This window comes from Artemia franciscana, chromosome 1 (genome assembly GCF_032884065.1).
Source record: "Artemia franciscana chromosome 1, ASM3288406v1, whole genome shotgun sequence".
Classification (NCBI taxonomy): Eukaryota; Metazoa; Arthropoda; class Branchiopoda; order Anostraca; family Artemiidae; genus Artemia; species Artemia franciscana.
Genome location: NC_088863.1, coordinates 30,803,060 through 30,827,506, shown reverse-complemented (window position 1 = coordinate 30,827,506; position 24,447 = coordinate 30,803,060). Strand labels below are relative to the sequence as shown.

The 24,447-nt window shown below is 36.6% G+C and overlaps 1 protein-coding gene across 3 annotated transcripts in view; it reads left to right on the top strand.

The window, feature by feature from the left end:
• LOC136028448 (alpha-sarcoglycan-like) overlaps positions 1–24,447 on the top strand; it is a 72,975-nt gene that overhangs the window by 2,197 nt on the left and 46,331 nt on the right. For 2 of the 3 annotated variants that reach the window (XM_065706291.1, XM_065706297.1), the window contains exons 2-3: positions 16,443–16,576; positions 20,021–20,099. In XM_065706291.1, the coding sequence (XP_065562363.1) occupies positions 16,443–16,576; positions 20,021–20,099 (213 nt within the window). The remainder of the gene's footprint in view (positions 1–16,442; positions 16,577–20,020; positions 20,100–24,447) is intronic. The other variant, XM_065706301.1, reaches the window with a different exon arrangement.

The window sequence follows — 24,447 nt, the reverse complement described above, 5'->3', positions numbered from 1 at the left end:
ATGAGCCCTATTGCATTGGTTTGCTTTAGCAACTTGAGCTGGTGTGTGGCTGTGGAACTTGAGTTCATCATCAACAATAACCTCCAGGTCCTTCTGCTCACTTACAGCTTCTAGTAGGTCATCTCCAATACGGTAAGGTTGTCTAGGGTTGTCATGTCCAAGATGTAGAACTTTGTATTTTGACACATTGAACTGCAAACCCTAATCACATGACCATCTAGTTCTTCTTGCATTGCTGAATGATTAAAATTAATCATGGTGTCAACTGAGTGACCTTTACAGAAACCATGCTGACATTTTTAAAGTGAAAGATTTATTTAAGGTAAGATACCAGTGTATCATTTATGATGCTCTCAAGGACCTTGTGTACCACAAAAGTAAGACTTATAGGGTAAGAATTACTGGCTTGGTCCTCTCTCCCTTTCTTGAAGATAGGCTTGATGTTGACCTGCTTCTAGTTACTTGGGCACACTTTGGAAGGCAGTTACATCCCAAACATCACTGTTACTTGGTTAGAAATTTATTCAGCTGCTTTGTTTAATATTCTGGGTTGTAGGCTTTCTGGCCCAGCTGCTTTATTTGGATCCAGTCTTTTAAGCCTTTTTAGAACATTATTTATGCTTATACTTGTCATGTATATTGGTTCTTTGATTGGTAGCTCTGGTGAAGTGGGTAGGGGGTTTGCTATGGGCTAAGCAGAGAAAGGTGTACCAAAGCTAGAGAGAAAGGTGTACCAAAGCCCAGCTGCTTTATTTGGATCCAGTCTTTTAAGCCTTTTTAGAATGTTATTCATGCTTATACTTGTCATGTATATTGGTTCTTTGATTGGTAGCTCTGGTGAAGTGGGTTGGGGGTTTGCTATGGGCTAAGCAGAGAAAGGTGTACCAAAGCTAGAGTTGAACAAATCTGCTTTTTCTATAGTCTCTGAGGATTTTGTGTCATCCTCTTTCATGAGGTCTAGGACATAATGTACAGGTATATCATGTCTAGAGGAATGAGCTACTGAGACATGGCACCAGAATCCCTTTGGATTCTGGTTTGCATCAGCTTTAATTGCCTTCTTGTGCTTATCTACATCTTATAAGTCAAATTTCTTAGCCTTTTTCTGCATTTCTTGAACATGTCATAGTGGTTGTTGCATCTGTACTCTATGTATTTGGTTCATTTTCTTCCTCCTTCTAGCCCTTTTGACTTCTTTGGGTAGGAAGGGGAGTGTTTTAGGCAAGGGTGACCAGTATACCTGGATATGTTTTTTTTTGCAGCTAGGACTACTGTCTTAAATGCCTCTCAGCTTTTTTCTATGTTTTCCACTGTGAACCACGCTCTCCCATTTTACCTTTGACAGCTCCTGCTGTATCAAATCATAATGTGTAAAGGATTTTTTTTAACTTTATTTTCCTTCTTGAAGTTCACCTGTATCTCAGTACCCTATACAGGGTAACCTCTTTAAATTGCAGGGTGATAGGAAGTAGAATTGATTCATTCAGGGTCATTTGTCACAACTAAGTCTAGTAGGGAGGGTTGTTGATGGTACCTGAATTGTGTTGGTTAATCAATAATCTGTTTCTCTTGGTTGTCACTGAGGGATTTAGTAGTGACACAGGAGGGGCTACTTCCAGGGGAAATCCTATATCTTCAACTCACTTAACACCAGGCATATTAAAATTTCCAAATAAAAAGATTGTTGAATGTTCACAGGAATTCATCTTAAATATGAGATCAAATGCAGCTAGATGTGAATGATTTTGATCAGGGCAGACAAACTATGGTAAAAAATCCCTATTATAAATGATTCAGATCCAAAGAGACATGCTCAGCCCAACTGCTATCAGAATAAGTAAAAGAATAACTCACAATGTCAGCTCTCAGTTGAATTCAGCAATATATTACTGTTCCTCTCTGACACTCAGGGTTATCCATATTGCTACACAGACTGAATCTAGTGATTTGGATATGAGATTCTTTCAATTTTAACACTGAATTTTTAGGCGAAATTTCACGAACACGAACACAAACAAAATTTATATCAAGATTAAAACACACAGCTTTCAGTTCATTTAGTTTTAGTCATGAGTATCAGAACAAAAAACTCAGACTTTTCTAGATTTTTTTTATTTCTGTGTATTATTTTAGCAGTATTACCACTAAAATAAGGATGACTGATTTTAATCTCACTTTTGCCACTGCTCTCACTGCCAGTGTTGTCATGCTTGCTCTCACTGCCCAATTAGGGAGCTTCAAAAACTCTGTCCATTGATGCCAGTGACTAAGCACTAGCAAAGCTTGAGTTTCTTTCACTGATAATGGCCTCTTGCTGCCTATTTACACTATCTACATCACTTTGTGTAATATCTAGTGCTCCATCTGTCTTGAGACTTGTGGTCCTGAGGGCAGCCTGTTTTTTTTGCCACTATGGTCTTCTCAAGAGGTATCTGTATAAAAGGCAATAGAGCCTTTTTTTTTGTTCTGGCAAGCTTCAAGATCACTGCTCACTGTTTGCCTGAACTGATGGAGAATAAGATGAGATCAGGTCTTGCAGTAGGTGATGATCCTGGTGCACTATAGTTTTGCCCTCCTGACAGGCAGCAAATATTTGAAATGAAACCTGTGTCTATATTGAATTCCCTTTTCAGAAATGTATTTATGAATTTGTCATTGTCTGGGTGAGGTGGTACACCATATGCAATGAAGTTCAGGTGTCAGTTAAACTGGTCTTGCTCTTGCCTAACTTTTTTGTGAATGTTGGCTTCCAGCTTAACATCAACAACAGAGTTCACAATGTCCTTGACTTCCAACACAGAACTTTTGCTTTTTTAATCTCTTCAAGATTGTTGATTTTGGCTTTGACGAAGTCCAGAAGCACTCATATCCTGTTTGAATGAGTCAAAGGTACTGCACATTTCATTTCTGTGCTCTTGTAATGTTGTTGTTACAATGGGTGAGAGACTGTGTTTGCTATTGCTGGTTTTGCACAAGGGGCAGACCCAAACACTTCCAAGTCTTTGGTTCCTTTTATTGAATATGTTGTACTCTGTATCAGATATCAAGAGAAATCCAGCACAAAACCAGGAATTACATTGGTCACATTGTATAGCATTTGACCTTTCCTCCAAAGCACACTCTTCCACTGCACACTTATCAAAGCCTTTTTTGGGTTTTGAGGTTGTTGGCCATTTCATGGCACTTTTCCCCGTGGTTTTTGGCAGCATTATATGGTAATGCTTGGCACACATGAACAATTAAAAAACTCAATATGTCTTATTTTGGCAAAGATTTACTCAGGGCTATACAAAGTTTTTTTTATAGCCTATATCCTTTGAGTTTTTTTCACATATTAATAGAAAGCTGTTTTCCTTCTGATTCTAAAAATGTAACTTTTATTGCTTGATATTTATCCTATAAATCACAAACATTAATATTTTTTTCTTTTCAATTGCTTGATGAAACAGAGACCACATTTTTAATTTATGCTGATGAATTATTGGTGAAAATTTCATCAAGGAGGGAGGGCTTTTGTTACTACCCTCGCATTGCATCATACTATAGTAAAAGAGGAGTGGTCCTAAAACCCATCTTTATTTTTCTGGAATGCCAAAGAAAAGTGGTCTTTCCCAAAAAGAGGTCTTTTACCCTAGGTAAACATATCACTCAATGCCTATTTTTATGCTCTTTCCAGATACAAAAATTATTTTACTCTGGAATTCAGTCTTGAGCCTTTTATGGACTTTTAAATATGAGTTTTCTCTTATTGTTGCTATAGAAAAGGGTTGGAACATTGGTTAAAAACTTAGTATTTTACTGTAATTCAATTTGTTTAAGCTATATAATCCACTGGCATTGATTCATCATGATCCAATTATCTTAACATTTTACAAATTTAAAAAAAAATTGCCAGGTTTACTTTAAGCCATTAGTGTCACTCTTGTTTAAACCCCTCTACCTTTAGAGCTGGTCTTGGGGGGGGGGGCAACTGAGTCATCTGCCCCAGGCGCAGCAGCTGGGGTTGTCTGGGGGATTGTCCACTTTGATCAAATTTTCTATTTTGATTGTGCTTTTTTGATTATATTTTAGTCAGGAGAGGGATGCTCTTATTAATTTTTCCCCAGGAACCACCAACCCTAGGAACAGCTCTTTGTACCTATAAATTGAATGCCAAAGTCATGAAACTGAAAACACATGGGGAAAATATAATTTGGGCTACATATTTGCACATTGGGGGCGGGGGGCGGGCTAGGGGTAAAGTATAGTGGAGCTGCAGTCAAAATGTGTGAACTAGAATGGAAAACTAGGCTAGACCCTTTTCTATAGCTAAAATAAGAAGAAAGTAAATCTCTTTTTAAGGGTTCATAAAAAGCTTAAAATTGAATTCCCAAGTAGCCTATGCTGAAACAATCAGGACTGTTATATTCAGAAAGAACTTAAAAAAAAGACATCAAGTAGAATGTTCCTAGATATAGGACAGGTTAATCAATTACAGAGACAAATTAATTGGCAAATGTAGTTGACAATTCTTGCAATCAGCTTGAGTTGAATTCTAGATTAGGGCTTTTATTCATCTGGGAAACTAGTTGAATTAGGCTTGATGGATGAGATGGGCCCAGATCCTTAATAATTACCTTGGCAGGTACTCTGAAATACATATATCTACTCCTTCGCCCTCGAAAAATCCTGACTATTTATCTTAAATCACATGTCCAGCAAGATAAGGGGGTGTTCAACCTCCTGTAGAGAATCTTGCTGGTGGTGATAGGCTTTGATCTGATATCCCAGCTTAGTCTTCTTTCTGGATTGAGCCAGTCTGTATCAACGCCTTTCTTGAAGATTTCTAGGGTTTGGGATGGGATGGTGGCTTCAGACAGGCTGTTCAGAAGTAGGACAGAACATACTCACAAGACATGTTAGTACTCTTGTCTGGTGCAATGAGAGATCTGCAGCTTCCTGGTTTATCCTCTTGTGGTCATTGAAAGGGACAGGGGGAAGGCATGACTTAATAGGTCACTTCCCAGCAACTTACAGGTTGTTATTGCATCTTCTTTTTTCCTACAGTATACTAAAATAGGGAGCATAGTGAAATAAAGTGAGGTGTTCCTTGTGAAGTGAGGAGCTTGAGGGGGGCACTCCTTCCTGGTTCTGTCTTGCAGTATTGGGATAAGCTTATCCACTCAGTACTCTCTGGTGCCTTCACGTCCATCTTATAGCTCCAAAAGGCTAGGGTCATGCCAAATTCCAGGTGAGAATAGACCATTGCTTTACAAAGCTTCATTAACGTGCATTGCTTCCCGGTGGTGAATATTTATTTTATAAAGCTAAGGGCTCAGTTTGCTTTTTAAGCTTGTACATGACAACAAAGCTTCAACTCATAGTTGACAATATCCCCCAGATCCTTCTCTAAACATCTAAACATGGGCTTACTACAGATATGGGTAATTACAGTCACCGTCCAACCACTGGTCATCCTGTCCTGTGTATGACCATGAGGAAGAGTATTTTTGGAGTGTATCGTAAAGATTAGACTGACTGAAGCCTTTAATGGCTACCAAAATCATGTATAATGGACAGGGTCAGGCCTTGAGACATATGGAGTGCTGACCGTAGTGCAAGAACAAATCAGCCAAGGAACAATCTTAGGTGGAAGAAAAAATCCTCTTTGCAGTGCCAGTTCTAAGGATCAAGTGCTGCATTGTTGCTAATGCCTGCCAAGTGGTGTCTGACTTTTTTTGAGAGATTGGTGTCTCGTGCCTATAATGGTTTAACTCTGGTGGGTAAGTTTCTTGGCATAAAGGAAAAAATACCTGGACACATTGGCACTACCAAGCATGGTTTTTCTACAAAAGACCAAGAAGAGGTAGGCAAGCCCTGTCTCTGAATCCCACATCCACTAGGGCATCCAGGGTATTTTCATAATAAAACTAGACCTACGTTGCCAGGGCAACTTGAAGTGTTGCGGCAACCTTTGTCCGGCTTTGCCAACTAAAGTGTTGCAAGAGCAACACTTTGGTTTTGTTTCTTCGCTATCGATCAGTAATCACATGATCAAAGGCTATTCCTCAGCATTGAAAAAAAAACAACAAAATAATATTGAAAGAAGGGACTAAATTGACTTTGCAGCCAGTTGCACTTCATCCTTTTCAATCGTAGACATCGTGACGGATGAAAACTTGGAACAATATCTTCTATAATCTAGTTGGTATTATAAAGCTATCCCTAACTTTTCAGGATCAAAATACCATAGATGATATTCTATTAATTATTACGAAACTATCTCATTGTTTTACATTCCCATTTGTGCTTGCTTCTTCACTATAGGTTAAATGATGAAGTTGTCAGCCTATTGAAGTTTTTAAAACAGTGTGTTCAAACAAGAACGCAATCAGTTATCACATGACCAAAGGCTATTCGTCAGCATTGAAAAAACAACAACTACAAAATAATATCGAAAGAAGGGACTAAATTGACTTTGCTGCCAGTTGAACTTTGTCCTTTTCAATTGTAGACATAGTAACGGCTGAAAACTTGGGACGATATCTTATGTAATCTATTTGGTATTATAAAGCTATCCGTCACTTTTCAGGATTAAAATACCATAGGTGACACTAATTATTACAAAACTACCTTATTGCTTTACGTTATTATTTGTACCCGTTGTTTATACACTTAGTTCTGTCAGATTTAAAGAGATCGAATACAATGTGCACCAATTTGCACAAACTTCTAGCCCAAAGTGAACAGATTCTTACTAATAACTCCCTCTCCTGTGATAGGCATCAAGTTCACCGGAAACAAATAAGTGGGTACACCAACTAGCGTAGTTACAAACCCCTCATCGCTGAAGTCGACTGTAGCCTAACAGCAGATTATTACTTGCAAGTCTCCTACATGTCTTACCACTGGAACCAAATTGGTTTTACCATCAAATGCACAGGAAACAAATAATAGATACACCAACTAGCAAAAGTTTTTGCCAACCACTCATTGCTGAAAGTGATTATTACCTAACAGCCGACTGTTGCATACAAGTCCTCTATATGTCTCACAATTTGTATTGGCCTAGATTTCGTTTCTGTGTGTACCTTACTACTGAAGTTTTCAACCCCTTCAAACTTTGTATACCTCATGAAGGAACTGTACCAAAAATTTTTTTTTGCTATAGGCCCACTTTCTAACGTCACCACTTAGAAAGGAGCAAAGGATAAGCTCCGATTTCGTTAGCAATGAGAGAACTTTTAAAGTTTATTAGACACATCTGATACCATTTTTCTACCGCAATCCCAAGTCCGAAAAACCAAATGATAAACTCAACTGAAATCACGAACAGAAATGGGTAGAAACAATTGATGGCAGCACTTTCGGACCCGTGGGAAAATGCCACATTTTTGCTTCTGTAAATTTTTCTATTTATCACTCAAAGAAGATATATTGGCTGTGGGGCCGGGTAACTGCCGCATATATTTAACACTTATAGATTTTAGTCCATCTTCAATTTGGAAGTGGTGTCTGCCTGCTTGCCTGCTAGAACGGAGCTTTTCACTCGAAAGCAGAAACATGGTTTGTTGAAACGAAAGCTTGGCTGCACAACTTCAGATACTCCTCTCTGACATAGGCTATATAACTCTACTTCACTTCGCACACCATTGGCTCTGGCTCGTGGACAAGCAAAAACCATCCTTTTTGGCCCCAGGCAAGAGTTCTGCAGAGCTTTCCAAAATATTCATCAATCCGGCCTGAGGTCCACACTTTCCGTAAAAACCGCACAGGTTAGACCCTTACCATTTTCCAGGAATAAGCTGAGATCGGCGTCATAGAAAAAAAGAGCTAAGAGCTCATATGGCACTTGTGACGAGGCGAGAAGAGCTAAGAGCCAAGAGATCATATGGTATGAGCTCTAACAAAACTCTATGAATCAATAGATTGATTTAAAACGGAAAATAAGAGGCTTATTGCCGGTCAGGATTTAAAATAGGAGCTCTGAGTCACGATGTCCTTCTAAATATCAAAATTCATTAAGATCCGATCACCCATTCGTAAGTTATAAATACCTAATTTTTTCTAATTTTTCCTCTCCTTTTAGCCCCCCTAGATGGTCGAATCTGGGAAAACGACTTTATCAAGTCAAATTGTGCAGCTCCCTGACACGCCTACCAATTTTCATCGTCCTTGCTCGTCCAGAAGCACCAAACTCGCCGAATCACTGAACCCCTCCCCCCAACTCCTCCAAAGAGAGCGAATCCAGTACGTTTCTGTCAATCACGTATCAAGGACATTTGTTTATTCTATCCACCAAGCTTCATCCCGATTCCTCCACTCCAAGTGTTTTTCCAAGATTTCCCCCTCCAACTCCCCCCAATAGCAAAAGATCTGGTCGGGATTTGAAATAAGAGCTCTGAGACATGGATTCCTTCTAAAAATCAAATTTCATTAAGACCCGATCATCTATTCATAAGATAAAAATACCCCAATTTTCACGTTTTCCAAGAATTCCGGTTACCCCCTCCAACTCCCGCCAATGTCACAGGATCTGGTCGGAATTTAAAAATAGAACTTTAAAGCACAAGATCCTTCTAAATATCAAATTTCATTAAGATCTGGTCACCCTTTTGTAAGTTACACATACCTCAATTTTCAAAATTACCCCCCTCCAATTCCACCAAAGAGAGCAGATCCGGTCCGGTTATGTCAGTCACGTATCTTAGACAGGTTTCTATTCTTCCCATCCAGTTTCATCCTGACCTCACTGCTTTAAGTATTTTCTAAGATTTCCGGTCCCCCCAACTGCCCCCCCCCCCAATTACGCTTGATCCGGTTGAGATTTAAACTAAGAGATCTGAGTTACGAGGATCTTCTAAAAATGAAGTTTCATGAAGATCCGATCACTCCTTCGTAAGTTAAAAATACGTAATTTTTTCTTATTTTTCAGACTTAGCCCCCCCCCCAATAGAGCGGATCCGTTCCAATTATTTAAATCACGTATGTAAGACTTCTGCTTGTTTTTCCCAACAAGTTTCATCCCGATCTCTCCAATCTAAGCCTTTTCCATGATTTTAGGTTCCCCCACCCCAAACGTCCCCCAATGTCACCAGACCTGGTCAGGATTTAAAATAAGAGCTTTGAGACTCGATATCCTTCTAAATATCAAATTTCATTGAGATCCGATCACCCGTTCGTAAGTTAAAAATACCTCATTTTTTCTAATTTTTCAGAATTAACACCTCCCCCAACTACCCCAAAGAGAGCGGATTCGTTCCGGTTGTGTCAATCATGTATCTAGGACTTGTGATCATCTTTCCCACTAAGTTTTATCCCGATCCCTCCACTCTAAGTGTTTTCCAAGTTTTAGGTTCCGCCCTCCCAACTCCCCCGAAATGTCACCAGATCCGGTCTTGATTTAAAATAAGAGCTCTGAGACACGACATCCTTCTAAATATCAAATTTAATTGAGATCCGATCACCCGTTCGTAAGTTAAAAATATCTCATTCTTTTAATTTTTCAGAAATAACCCCCCCCCCCCCCAAATACCCCAAAGAGAGCGGATCCGTTCCGTTTATGTCAATCATGTCTCTAGGACTTGTGTTTATTTTTCCCACCAAGTTTCATCCTGATCCCTCCACTCTAAGTGTTTTCCAAGTTTTAGGTTCCCCCTCCCAAATTCCCCCCCAATGTGACCAAATCCGGTCGGGATTTAAAATAAGAGCTCTAAGACACGATGTCCCTCTAAACATCAAATTTCATTGAGATCCGATCACCCGTTCGTAAGTTAAAAATATCTCATTTTTTTAATTTTTCAGAAATACCCCCCCCCCCAAATACCCCAAAGAGAGCGGATCCGTTCGGTTTATGTCAATCATGTATCTAGGACTTGTGTTTATTTTTCCCACCAAGTTTCATCCCAATCCCTCCACTCTAAGTGTTTTTCAAGTTTTAGGTTTCCCCCTCCCAAATCCCCCCCCAATTTCACCAGATCCGGTCGGGATTTAAATTAAGAGCTCTAAGACACGATGTCCTTCTAAACATCAAATTTCATTGAGATCCGATCACCCGTTCGTGAGTTAAAAATACCTCATTTTTTCTAATTTTTCAGAATTACTGTTTTTCATCAACATCATTGGCTGTATAAAGGTTGTGTCTTAGTGCTTAGCCATAGCTTATTGCCACAAGTCTATCCAGCTGCTCTTTTCTCAGGAAAATGTTATAGTCCAGTTGCTAAGACTAGGAATAAGTGAAGGTGGAAAGGTGATGTCTTGCAATGAGAAGATTGATCTAGTGGACAGCTTCACTTTCCTAGGTAAAGTATGTTTGTAAAGATGTTGGGTATTGTGAAGATGTGAAAAGTAGAATAGCCTAGGCCAAGGGTGATTTTTCACAGTTGAAGAAAAGTTTGGAAGAATAGGACAAAAACTATAAAAACAAAGTTTAGAATATTTGAAGCTACAGTGATGACAGTAGTCAAGTATGGTTCTGAAACCTAGGCACTCCATAAAATGGAGGAAAATTTGCTATATGTTCTTTGGGGATATTGCCTAGGGATTGTTTTGGGTACACAACTGACTAACTGTATCTCAAACAATAGGCTATACGAAAGTGTGGTTCACTTCTGCTTTCTAGGGCTATGATGAGAGAAAGGTTGATACGGCTAGGACACATTCTGCAGATGGAGGATGACTAGGGCCAAACAAAAAGCAGGTCATTGGCAACTTCAACAGAACCTAATGAGTAATAACAGCTAGTTTCCTTCTTGGGTAATTAAGGGGTCCTCCATGAGGATCCGTTGGAGATCTTTAATATCATCTCTGTGTGGTAGAGGTGTTCTTAAAGTCAAGCTTTCAGGAAATCTACTAAGAGTGGTTGTTGTCAGCTAAAGTCAGTCTAACATAAAAGTTGATGCACTTTTTTAGTCTGACTCAATTGGGGTGGAAGGAAAGGGGTGCTTAAATTTTTATCAGTAGCTTGTCAATCAAAATGGGACATCATATCCAGGCCAAGCCTACAGAAGATTGGGATTATTTTCATTAGTGTTACTTTTTAGGTTGTTTCCCTGTTCCTACCTCTCTTGGGAGGATGATAGGATTTTCCAAAAAATATCTTGTTATCAGGTTATTTACTTGGTGGGCTGGATGGATTTAGGTCAACATTTATGGTAATGAGTGATTTTGTTTGACACAAGAGAATGAGTGCCTTGTTTTCGTACACATCCAATAGATCCCAGTCAAATATGTTGGGGACTAGCAGGCAGGGCTTCAGTTTGGTCTTTAAGGAGTTGGATCCCAATGTAATACCTTACTAAACATGTACTCTAAGAAATAAGGATCTTATGAGATATTTTGTCTTCTTACATTCTCTGGTTACAATGTTGCCTGGAATTCATGAACTGGTTGTTTTAAAGAGGTTCCTTACCTGTCAAAAATTGCGCATAGACATCAAATAAGCAATGAAAAATGGAAGACAGAGATCTGCAAAAAAAAACTTCAGTAAGTATGTTTCATTGTTGCTTAGTGCCCATAAAACTTCTTTCTGGAGTTTTCTAATCCCACAACAAATATGAAACTCAATATGCAAGTTCTTACTCGAGACTTAATTGTAAGTGTTGCCCTGCAATTGTAACCCAAGGACTGCATCTGTTGCAACATTTCACTGGGCCTTGGCACTGGGGATCTAGCTACTGGCTCATATGAAAAAAAAGATTCTGCATCAATCCCATATCAATTATCATAATCATATAATACTGTAATTTAGCACATTTTCTGAGGATTTGGGGCTTGCTCCTGACAAAGCCAGGTAGCACCTAAGCCATAAATTTCTGTTTGAGCTATACTGTGGTACTGAGTAATATTGATCTTTGATTTATATTTCAAACTTTTGACTTGACAAGTTGTGGTTGTTTTCTTTGTATAAAACACCTGTATTATTGAAAGATTTTTTTGCTCTTCCTCATAAAGAATAAAGATTTATTTTGCATTGACATAACATAAAAAAAAAATCCCAAAAGTAATTAGCTCATGAATACATTGTGCTTAATTTCAGTCAACATTTGCCTCTTATTATAAAAGCCATGCAGTTCAATTTCATTGTTTAATTGTTATTTTTTTTTCTTTTGGGTTGAGTTTTACAGGATTGAGCTGAATTTGGATTTTGTTGGATGAAGTCGGAGAAAGATGTTGTCAAACTGAATGAGGGCTGAGTTGCCAATGTCTTGACCTTCTTGGAGCTCAATGGTATAAAGAGCCTACAATACCAGCAATAGAAAATAAAACTGCCAACAGTCTAGGACCACATAAAAACCAGGTCATTCCTGTTTTGCATGGGGAAGGATGTCGTACGAGAATATTCAAAGGAAATGGGAACTTCCTGGGGGGGGGATAAAGAGGGAGGTTTTGAATAGATTGGGATGAAGGAGCCTGCTTAGCTGTGATGGCCTCAAGTGGCTTGGTGCTACAATGAATTGTTAGCAGTAATAGTAGAAAACCATTTTTGTCTAACAAGACTTCTCATCAGACACCTGACTTCTTAATGTTTGCGTAGCAAAGCTCAGAGCTTTAAAAAAAAAAAAGAAAAAAAGGGTAATATGTTCTGTGCAAGAAGAATTGCATAATGACATGTTTATACTGCAGCATTTCCCTCTCCACATTCACTACTTTTCCACTCTACATGATTTTTATCTTTGTTAGTCATTTGTCAAATCTTTTTCGGTGTAAAAGTGAACTTATCTTTATTAAAAAAAAGGTAAATTTAGCTAATAGTTCCAGTGGCTGTTTCCTTTTGTGGACATCTTTAACTCAATAGATTGTGCAGTGCAGTAAATTAGTGATAAAAAATTGCGATGCAATGCTGTATTGAGTGAAGAAAAAGATTATAGAAAGGAAGCATAAGAAAAGGGGCTTCTTATGTGGAAATAAGAGTTTATTTCCTCATTTCCTCACATCCTCATTTCCACATAATAATTATGTGGAAATGAGGCGCTTTTATTTGGCGCCTCGTGTGGAAATATTGTATAAAGTAGATAACTTCGAAGACCACACTGCCTTTCCATGACGAAAGTAAAACAGTTCAAAATAGGGATGATACCTTTTTATTGACAGTGAATAGATATAAAATTATTTAACTGGATATTTCGAACACATATACAGTGTTCATCATCAGCAGTTTTACTATCAGCAGTAAAAATGCTGATGATGAACACTGTATATGTGTTCGAAATATCCAGTTAAATAATTTTATATCTATTCACTGTTAATAAAAAGGTATCATCCCTAGTTTGAACTGTTTTACTTTATTGTATAAAGGGTTATCAGATCTTAATCAAACTTGGAAGCAGCAAGAATAAGAGTCCCAGTTGGATTTTTTGGGGGTGTCCATACCCATTCCAACCTTTGTTTGAGTTAAGGGGTTGCATTATTGTTGTCATGGAGTCCACCAGAATAGGTTTTGGATACTAATCAAGCTTAGTGAGAAGCTTGAGTAAGAATCGTATTTAGACATTCTGGATGTCCATAGATAATCCAACCTCTGTAGAGGAAGAAGGTCCCTAAATTCATGTCACCAAGACATCTAATAGAAAGAGCTATTTAGTCTTAACCAAACCTTGTTGTTGATAAAGTTAAGCATACAGATTGTGCCTTTTGGGGATCTGTACTTGTTCTAACCTCTGTAGGAAATTCCTGAATTCTTGTTAAAACATCATCTGCCAGTACAGAGCATCAGATTTCAGTTGAAAATCAAAGAAAGTAAGAGTATGCACAGACATATTTTTTATTTACCACATGGGGTGCTGAGTTTCAATCAAACATTGTGGGAAGTAAGTGTAAGTGTCCTAATTGTGCCTGTTTGGAAGTTGGACCCAATTCTACCTTTGTTGGGAGAGAGGGTCCTTAATCTTATGTCATCAGGATCTCTACCAGAATAGATTGTCAGATCTCAACCAAACTTGCTGGGAAGTAAGAGCTGGTATCTTATTTATACCTTAATAGGGTTCATACCAATCTTATGTCCATAGGAAGAGAAAGAGAGGGTCCCAAATTCCCAAATATGAACATCTTCAGAACAGGTCGTCTGATTTCAAAATTGGCAGTTGGGGTGTTGAGAGTTATTTTTCTGTTGTGTCTTTTTAGGCTGAACCCAGTCCAATCTCTTGAAAGATAGAAAGTTTCCTAAATTGTTGCAACCAGGAAATCTACCAGAAGAGGTTGATGAATCTCAGCTAAACTTGATGGGGAATAAGGGTATATGTCTTTGTTTTGCCTTTTGGAACTATGTGCTGAGTCCATACTATATGGGAAACTAATGGTAGAGTACCTATCTTTCTGTCATCACAATATCTAACAGATCTGGCTAGCTGTTCAATCTTTGCATTATCCTTTTCTGGGGGCAAGTTCACTTTAACTTCTATATGGGGATGGGGCTCCTAAATCCTTGACATCTGTATATCTGCCAGAAAACATTGGCAATTTCAACAGAACCTGAGCTGAGGTAATAGCTACTTTCCTTCTTGGGTGTTCAAGGGGATTCTCTATGAGGATCCCTTGGAGATCTTTAGTATAATCTTTATGAGGTAGAAATGTTCCTAAAGCCAAGCTTTCAGTATATCTACCAAAAGTGGTTGTCATTAGCCAAAGTTATTCTAAAATAACAGTTGATGCACTAGTATTTTTTTAGTCCACCACCAATCTTACTCAATTGGGGTGGAAGAAAAGGGGTGCTTAAATTTTTATCAATAGCATGTCAATCAAAAGGGGACGTCAAATCCAGGCCAAACTTAGTGAAAATTGGGATTATTTTTATTATTGTTCCGTTTTGGAGTGTTTGCCTGTTCTATCTTCTTTTGAGAGGATGATAGGATTTTCAAAATATACTGTTATCAGGTTAATTACATGGAGGGCTGGATGGATTTAGGTCAACAGTTATGGTATTGAGTGATTTTGCTTGACACAAGGGAAGGAGTACCTCGTTTTCATACACATCCAATAGATCTCAGTCAAATATGCTGGGGGCTAGCAGCCAGGGTCTTAGTTTGGTCTTTAGGGAGTTGGATCCTAGTAATTTTTCTCAAGCCAAGGAGCTTTTAGTATCCTACATACGGGATTCGGACAAGGTGATCCTAATATTATACTTAGTGTTTCGATCTGGCTATTTTTTTTTATGAATTATGTGCTATTTTATTTGTAACTATGGGACTTGGTTGTCTCTTGCTAGGTTGCTAGCTACTGCTGCAACCCATACCTTATTGAGTATGTACTCTAAGAAACAAGGACCATATGAGATATTTTGTTTTCTTTCATGATCTGGTTAAGATGTGACCTGAAATTCATGAACTAGTTGTTTTAAATAGGTTCCTTACCTATCAAAAGTTGTGCATAGACATTATATAAGCAATAAAAACTGAAAATTGGAAGACACTGAGAACTGTAAAAAAGAAAACAAACAGTAAGTTTGTTTCATTGTTGCTTTGTGCCCATAAAACTTCTTCCTGGAGTTTCCTAATCCCACAACAAATATGAAATTCATTATGCAAATTTTTACTCAAGACTTAGTTGTAAGTGTTGCCCTGCAACTTTAACCCAAGGTCTACATGTGTTGCAACACTTCACTGGGCCTTAGCACTGGGGATCTAGCTACAGGCTCATATGAAAAAAAATTTTTGCGTCAAACCAATATCAATTATCAATTATCACAAATTGTTCATAGAACTATCCTGTGCTACTGAGTAATATTGGTTAATCATGCATATTACCTGCTTGTGACTAATTTTACAAGTTTCGGTTGTTTGTATTAAACGCCTGTATTATTGAAAGATATTTTTTTTGCTCTTTCTCATAAAGAGTTATATTGCATTGAAATTGCATAAGATAAAAAAAACACCATACAAATAATTAGCTTATGGATACTTTGTGTTGAATTGCAGTCGAACTTTGCCTTTTATTATAAAAGCCACATAGTTCAATTTCATTGTTTTTCTTTTTTTTTCTTTTGTTGGGTTGAATTATACAGGGTTGAGTTGAATTCAGATTTTGTTGGGTGAAGATGGAGATAGATGTTTTCAAAGTGAATCAGGGTTGAGTTGCTAATGTCTTAACCTTCTAGGAATTTTTGCTATAAAGAACCTACACTACCAGCAATAGAAAGTAAAATTGCATCTTTAGGAACGTAGATTGGCTTATTTATTATGACTAAGCCTCACTTAAAGATGTTTTTCTGCATTTTTGGCAATCATCCTTCTTCTTCTTCTTCTGAAAAACAGCATTCACAAGACAAAATAGTTAGGGCTCCAACGTTTTCTGCAATTTAATGCGAAGCAAGAAGATACAAAATTGTGCTTCCTGTTTTAAAATTATAAGTATCTTTGAATGCATTTATATCGTTGATCTGTTTTACTTGATGATGAGCTGAAATTTGACATCCGATTATTGTGTGTTGCAACACTGCCTGTCTTACATTATTGCTTTTTTTCTTACAGATAATTATTTCGGGGAAAGTCACAGATTCTATGCCTCTCTTGCTGGTCATGGTGACTTACCAAATTGGTGTCACTTTGCCAAAAGTAGTAATTTCGGTTTTCTTTATGGGTTGCCACCAGAAGAAACATCAGAGGTGACATGACTGTTCGCACTTGACTGTTATTTATACCATGCATACCTTCTTTATGTCTTTGCCTGCATATGTTTTTGCACTTTCGTCTTGTTGTTTTTTTTCTCTTCTTTTTTAATAGTTTTGATTTTAACGCATGAATCAATCCATGCCAGAAGTTCCTTAGTTTGTCAAAGTATTATTCAAAGTTCAGTAGTTAATATGATTTTTCTTTCTATGCAGTAAAAATATTGAATATGTGTTCTTCAGCCCATTAAAGGTCACAAATAATAATTTTGAAGATGGGTTCACAAAGCTGCATTTTGAAAACTCTGGGGCTCATAAAAGAAGTATTTTCAAGCTGCATTTACTTAAAATACACGCTTGCACACTTGCAGCTTTTTATTGTAGATTGAATCATATTATTATAACTTTTTGTCATTTTATGTCGTCACAATCACTCAAGGTTGCATCTGATATTTTCATACTTGTGAAATAATTTCGAAAAATCGTTTACTAAGTTGATCTGAAAAGGATGATCAGTAGGGCAGTTTGTACCAGAAGGGTCAAAGTTTCAGGAAGTCAGTGTATATCAGGACGGTCAAAGTGGTATTGAAGTTAGATTGCCTTGCTGATCCTCCTATTGAGAACAGCTTAGCCAAAAGTTGTTGGAAATTATTTCAGAAATGCACAGATGTCAGATACAGCCCACAGTTTTGACAAAAATGATATTACTAATGAATTTTATTTCCCCCTTTCCCTGCTTGAATACCAAATCGTTTTGTTGTTCGGTTTTTGCCTTATTATTTACCATTTTTTTATTATGCGTCGCATATCTTACCTATATAGTCTTATGTGAGAGTTAATTTTTGCATCATGATAGTGTTAATATTATTGCCCTTTTTTGGCAGTTTTACCATTTTGCAGACCTTTTATTTCTCCTAATTAGGTAATTTATTTTTGCAAATCTGCCAAGGCAAATAAATTTTTTTTTCGGTTTCTATCTTTAACTTGTTGGAATCTCATTTTAAAAAAGAATCCGATATTGATGTTTAACTGGTAAAAGGACATGTTATGAAAAGATAATGTCGTCTTTAAAAATTGGATACGAATAACTTATTTATTAGAACGTAAATAAAGGAAGTTTAGGAAATATATCATTAGTCCGTACTTTAGGTATTGTAGAGGGATTCCTTCCTGGGACTGAGGGAAAATTTCGAATCTGACAGCCTTGGACGTAAAACATAGTGTTTTAGCCATTAGACCAACGTCCCAGAGAATCTCTGATAACCCCCGTTGCCACGGTTGTATCCATTGTTGACAGCTTTTTTACTTCTAATGTATGGTTTATATCCAGAGGCGTCAGTTGCTTTGACTGACCACTTAATAACACAACATAGCATTGGATAAGCAACATTGGATCTTGGAAAATGTCTAAAATTGTAAGGCCAAATATTTTGTTACATCGAATTTAAATGTAAGACACAACTAAAAATGAGATTGGTCCATGCATGTCGCTCAAACGCTAAAGCCATTGCTATGCAGCCTGTATTTTGCTGCTACACTGTATTATTATGATTTCTAGCTATCTTTCATTTCGTTTTTTATTTATTTTATTGATTTCAATTTTTGCCATTTTGCTTAGTGTCTCTTTTTTTGCCTTTATTGGTTTTAAAGACAGTATTTTTATCCTAGTGATGACATTCAACCATTTAGGAATGACAATATAAGCTGCACACCAGAACATAAAATTGGAACTTAGATTAGGATTTGTTTTTGTATATTAAAGCTGAGGCTTTTAGTAACTAAATATTTCGTAAATGAGGTTTGACCGTTATCAGTTTCTTTAAAACAAAGTCAAATATTAAATTTACAACATGCATACTTACTGATGAATGAAGTTTCATCACATATATGTTGAGGAACGAAGTCCAAATAAGAACTTAATTTATTTTTTATAAATTAATTGTGGGATACCTATTCTTTAGATAAAATACATTACAGAAGACTCTTTCAAGGCTGTAAATTAGTATTTTCTGAGAATTAGAGTTTTCAGAGGTGAAGTTAGCTATGTAATCCAGTTTGTTGTTCATTAAAAATTTTTCTGCATTGTACACATGATTGTAAGTTCTTTGTTGATTGATGTCTTGTCTCAATATTTGGTAGCGTGGTTTGGTTCGAAATGCCGATATAACGATGTTGACTTCGAATGCCATGCATCACTAAGACCAGGGGGAAATATTCTGATGGTTGAATAGGATGCTTCTATTGCCAAAGATCAGTGTTACCATAGAAAACACCAACATAAATCTTAATATATAGACTTGAAAATACTTTTTTTTTTTCTAAAGCCTCCGCCCTCCTCCTCCTAAAGTGTCCTCCAAGTATTGGCTAAGCGTACCTGTGAGCTTAATTGGGCCTAGGCGTATCTGATGGCCTAACAATGGCTTAGACAGTCCTAAATAGTCTGTCTTAGCTTTAGTTCTTACTAAATAAAAAATATCAAAGGACGCACCTTCCATTTGCTTTAATATTTTATTTTACATTGGTGTCGACGCTTTGTTAACTAATACTGTTGTTACGTTATTTATCATAATAAGATAATATTCATGTTTACCCACTATTTTACAAAAGCGGAGTAACAAAAAGGTACAAATCATGAAAAGACACAAAAGCACGAGAAACTGAACCTAAATACGAGAAAAGGTGGTCAAGATGTTGGCACGGACCAAGACTAAACGGCGTATTCTTTAATGATTTTGAACGTAGTCCTTAAAATATTTGAAATTACCGTTGCTGAGCATAAAGTACTTAATTTAGTATTATGAAAAAATCGAGAAAGGTAAACCAATAATTTAAGATGCTGTTAAAAGCTGATATTGATTCGTACTAAATCACTATAATTCAAAATACTCTTAACACCAGCATAAAAAGCATAGAATGGTCATAAAGTGGGTGCATAGTCTAGATGAAGTTTGTCTTCTATAATGACTCCGGTTTCCAGCAACTTTTGAATGCATTAAGAGCCTGAGGCCAGAAAGAGCCACGAGATTCACAGACAGGGGGACCTAACCAGCAAAAGGAACCTACTTGTAGAAAAAGGGGAAGGTTGCAGTCCAAGGGATATGATCCTAGACACCCTTAAACACAAGATATCCACATTTATATACGTTGAGAAATAGTCCTGTATTTTGGAAAGAAGAGGCCACTAACTGGACAGAATGCAACAGGTCAACTTGAGAATGGCCAACCCTCAGAAAATCTTCATAGGCTAAATACAATAAATCAGAAAAACCTGCCAAACAGGTGCTTTGAATCTCCGACTATACAGTGGCAATACAGATTACAGGCATTAAATAAGCAGGGCGAAAGTACACCTTCCACTACTGTATAATAGAGCATCTTGTTTGGTGGCTATTTGTGGCTCTTAAAAAAAAGAAAATAATTCAAATTTTGGTTTTGTTTTAGGTTCTAGTAACAGCCATGAACGAGAAAACATTCGAAACTTCTTCTATAATTCTGAGATTTATCATCCTCCCCAAACTTGGTAAGTTTTTCCATCTCTGTTTTTCCTTTCACTAACTAATGCTTAATCTGCTTAAAAAAAAGAATATTGTTTATTTTTGAGGACGGAAGTTAAATAAAGAAACTAAAAATGGACAAAAGAAATAACAGCGATAAACTATCTTCAGCATAGTTAACTGCACTAAAATAACCATCTGGTAGTTTCTAGCCAGGTGCACCCCCAAACAGAAAACAAACTCGAAACTAATATTAACTACATCTGTTTGTAATGTCTGAAAACAGAACCAAAATTTTGATCATTTCTGTTGGGTTTGTAACTTATGGGAAATATACAAAGGTTCAAATAGACCTCAATGAAAAGAAAACTATTTCGAAATTGGCTGTATCTGAATGTATACCTGGAATTGAGCCAACAAATTGTAGTTACTCAGATTGGTATGGACTTATATTGTATGTAGGCCAGAGAACCTTAATGATCATATAAGCTATGGAAATAATTGTTGTATTTCTTATTGACACCCAAAGTAGGCCCAAACTTGCGCCGATCGGCCAACCTACTGGGCATTTATAATGAGCTAGACAAACTTATCATTGAAGGATTTTTTAAAGGAAGTGGGTTGTATTGGTTCTTGAAAACCCATGGACCAAACAAGATTTTTCTCCGACTGACATGGAACTTTCAATGTAATTAGATTGGACCTGGGAACCTGAACGAGAATAGTTAAATCCGGAAGAAAATTATGGTTAAATGAGTTATCAAACAGTTCGTGGTAACGAACTGTAGTAAGGAGCGACCCGGCTCAATAGTAACCGAAACTCTAGAAAACGGAATTTTGATACCTATAGTCACATCAAAAGAATTGCATTTTAATCTTGATTTTAAATATGTAAGTCAGCATAAAAAAGGGTTCTTTTTCTAATCTGCTTTAAAATTTCAGACCGTGTTGACAATTCAGTTAAAATTGAAGATCAAGGGAACTTCAATTATGACAGAGAATTGAGGAAACAAATCTGGTTGTATTGATTCGTGATTTCCTTTTTTATTAAGGAAGGAAGTAAAAATCCTTTTTATAAATGACCTTGAAATATTTTTATTTAAACAAATAAGTCATCGTCGAATGTAACATAAAAAGATTCCTCTAATGGTAGATTAAAAAACTTGGATGCCTGCATATCCAAGGATGTCTACAAAACTACTTTAATCGAAAATTTTGACTGAGTATTCAAATTCTATCCAAAATTTAAATGGTTATTCAGAATTCTAGCCCTTAAGCAGAGAAATCGAGAAAAAACCTTACAAATATTCCTTATTTAACTTAAACGAACGAGAAGTAGCGTCAATAAATATACGAACTCAAAACAAACATAAATTAAAATGAATAATTGCATCAACCATAAAGATAGTGTGTAACTGCTAAAGATGAAAAATGGATCCCAAAACAAATAGAATTTAAATGAATAATAAACTGAAACTTAAAAAAATGAAAATTAACACAAATAGGGGCCTCCGCCATCGAAACCTTCTCAGAGCGTCATTTGCGCTTTACTGAAAGTAAAATGTACTTTAACCATTCTTTTTTTTCTAATCGTAACTCTGGAAAATCAAAATTGCAGAGACCTTCAAGAATAAAAATTATAATACATTAAACAATCTGTCTACTTTCATTAGTTTTTCCCAGCAATATCAATTATAATGGGGATTTCTTTTATCTATGTTTTGACAAACAAAAACTACGCTTAAAGAATTATATGCACTAAAACACAAATGACAACCAACCCATTTAGACGTTCTGAGAGGGAAGAGAGGAGGGAAAACATTGCTTTTATTTGGTGACCTGGATCAACCTTGTGGTATTATTTATGCTTTTTTGTGTGTTGATACTACGACACAGGAAAAAAACGGTGTTTGAAATACAAATTGTGTTCAATAAAGCACAAATGAAGCTCTGACCTTTAGAAGGGTTAGGGGTTGGTAGCTCTGTTCCTGTCTGTGCTAATTTCTGTTCACTTATAGTCTTTTTCGGCTACTAATTTTAATTTCTGCTTTTCTAGGATTCATTTATAAATCTGTTCAACACAGTTTGTGCTATTTTCATAGTTGATGTCATTATTTATTCAATTAAGTTTGTTTTTGGGTTTCATTTATTCATTGATCATAATTTCTATTTGTTTTAGTTTGAATTAATTATTAAATGACTTTATATCTAATCGGCTTAGGTTTTAACGTGGCTCTTTACCTTTCTTTAAAAAGCTCCTTTTTATATGAAACTTTCTTTTTACACAATTAATCTACTAAAGATATAGAATTTTCATCTCATGTCTTTTAAACGCATTTTTATGCTCCACGCGAGCACCAAAAATTTTATTTTCAATGTCATGAAAGTTTCACTTTGCTTATTGTTTAGCTATTTCGAAGAAAACAAAAAGAAAAAAATTACTTCTTTTCTCTTTAAAAACTAGAGAAAGTTTTGTCAGCTTCAAAGAAATCTCAGTCTCTCAATGTCCATTCAATAATAATAATTTTTATAATAATAATAATAATAATAAAAAAAATATCTATTACTCTATCGAACTAAATATTGCTGACCACCACCGAATAACTACGAAAGCCGTAGTTTCGTTCCACAAAACAAAAAGACCAGCTATTATATAAATTGTGGGTGAATGTCGGGAGAGGTTTTCTCAGAATCATATTTATGATTCTGAAATCATATTTAGGAGAATGAACTGTTGGATCCCAATTATACTTATTGTCGAGTAATATGTAGTGCCATACTTATGTCTTGGATATTTGGACCCAACCTGACTTCTGTGGGAAGACACTGGATCACCAAATTTTGTCTTCCGAACAAATGTTAAAAGTAGTTGTGGGATCTCAGCCAAACTTAACTGGAAATAAAAGTTAGAGCTATAGTTATGCCTTTTGAGCTTCAAGACTTGCTCCAATCTCTGAGGAGATTCTGGACAAGAGTGTCGTTGGTTCTCATCATCATATTGTCTACCAGAAAGACTTGACGGAAAAGTAAAGGTAAATGATCCTATGGGGGTGCAGTGGGTTTGACCTCAGCTTGGTCATACTGGAATCAGATTTGAACCCAGAGGTAGCAACACTCAGCAGGGGCGCAAGGGCGACGCAAGGACCTTAGTTAATTCAATACAATACAGTAAAAGTGAATTTCTGGATTTTTGCCTACTGGCATTTCAGAATATCTTGACATTAGCCTAATTAATCGATGGGTTTGCGAAATTTAGCCAAATCTAGCCAAAAGCTATAGTCATGGCTGTGGTTGTCCGTGATCAATATGATTTCGGCGGGAACAGGATGACATTATATTTATCATTATCCATTAAAAGAGAGTAATTAATCTCAATAAGATGTCTAAATGGGTTGTAGCTAGGGATAATTTAGGTTTTTGGAAAGTCTTATAGACGGACCATATCCGCTAGAAATTGTCTTGATCCATCAGTTGCGCAATTGAAACAGATGTTTTGAATGCGGAGCTCCTTAGAAAGTACTCTGATGTATCGCTTTATCGTTGTTGCGTGGTCATTATTCGTTTGAGGAGGTCTCGGATTTTACGACAAACTTGAAACGGACAATAGAAGTTTTTTTTTCTGTCAGACAAAACCGTATGTGCTGCTTCGAAAGTTTCCATTTTTCTTGCTTATGTTCAAGAGGAAGTGGTATTCCTATGTGATGCTGGCAATTTCGTATTTTTCGTTTCAGTTATCAGTTTGTTTTCATCCTAAAAGTATTAGTGATTGGAAAGAATTTTTTAGATAAAAAATAATTTGGTTGTTTTCGAATACCTATTCATCTCAGATTGTAGATTTTTTTTCAAACAGTTCGTGGTAATCTCAGATTGTAGATTTTTTTTCAAACAGTTCGTGGTAACGGAGCGACTCCGCTCAATAGTAACCGAAACTCTAAAAAACGGAATTTGGATACCATTAGCTACATCAAAAGAATCGCATTTTAATGCTGATTTTGAATATCTAAGTTTCATCAAGTTTAGTCCTGCCCATCAAAAGTTCCGAACTTGAGAAAATCTGCTTTATTTTAGAAAAGAGGGAGAAAACCCCCCTAAAATTCATGGAATTTTAACGATTTTCACACCATCAGATTCCACGTATCAGAGAACCCTACTGTAAAAGTTTCAAGCTCCTATCTACAAAAATGTGGAATTTTACATTTTTTGCCAGAAGACAGATCACGGATGCGTGTTTAACTGTTTTTTTTTGTTTTTTTGTTTGTTCTTTTTCCCAGGGGGGATCGTATCGACCCAGTGGTCCTAGAATGTTGCGAAAGGGTTCATTCTAACGGAAATTAAAAGTTCTACTGTTTTTTTTAAGTGACCCAAAAAACTGGA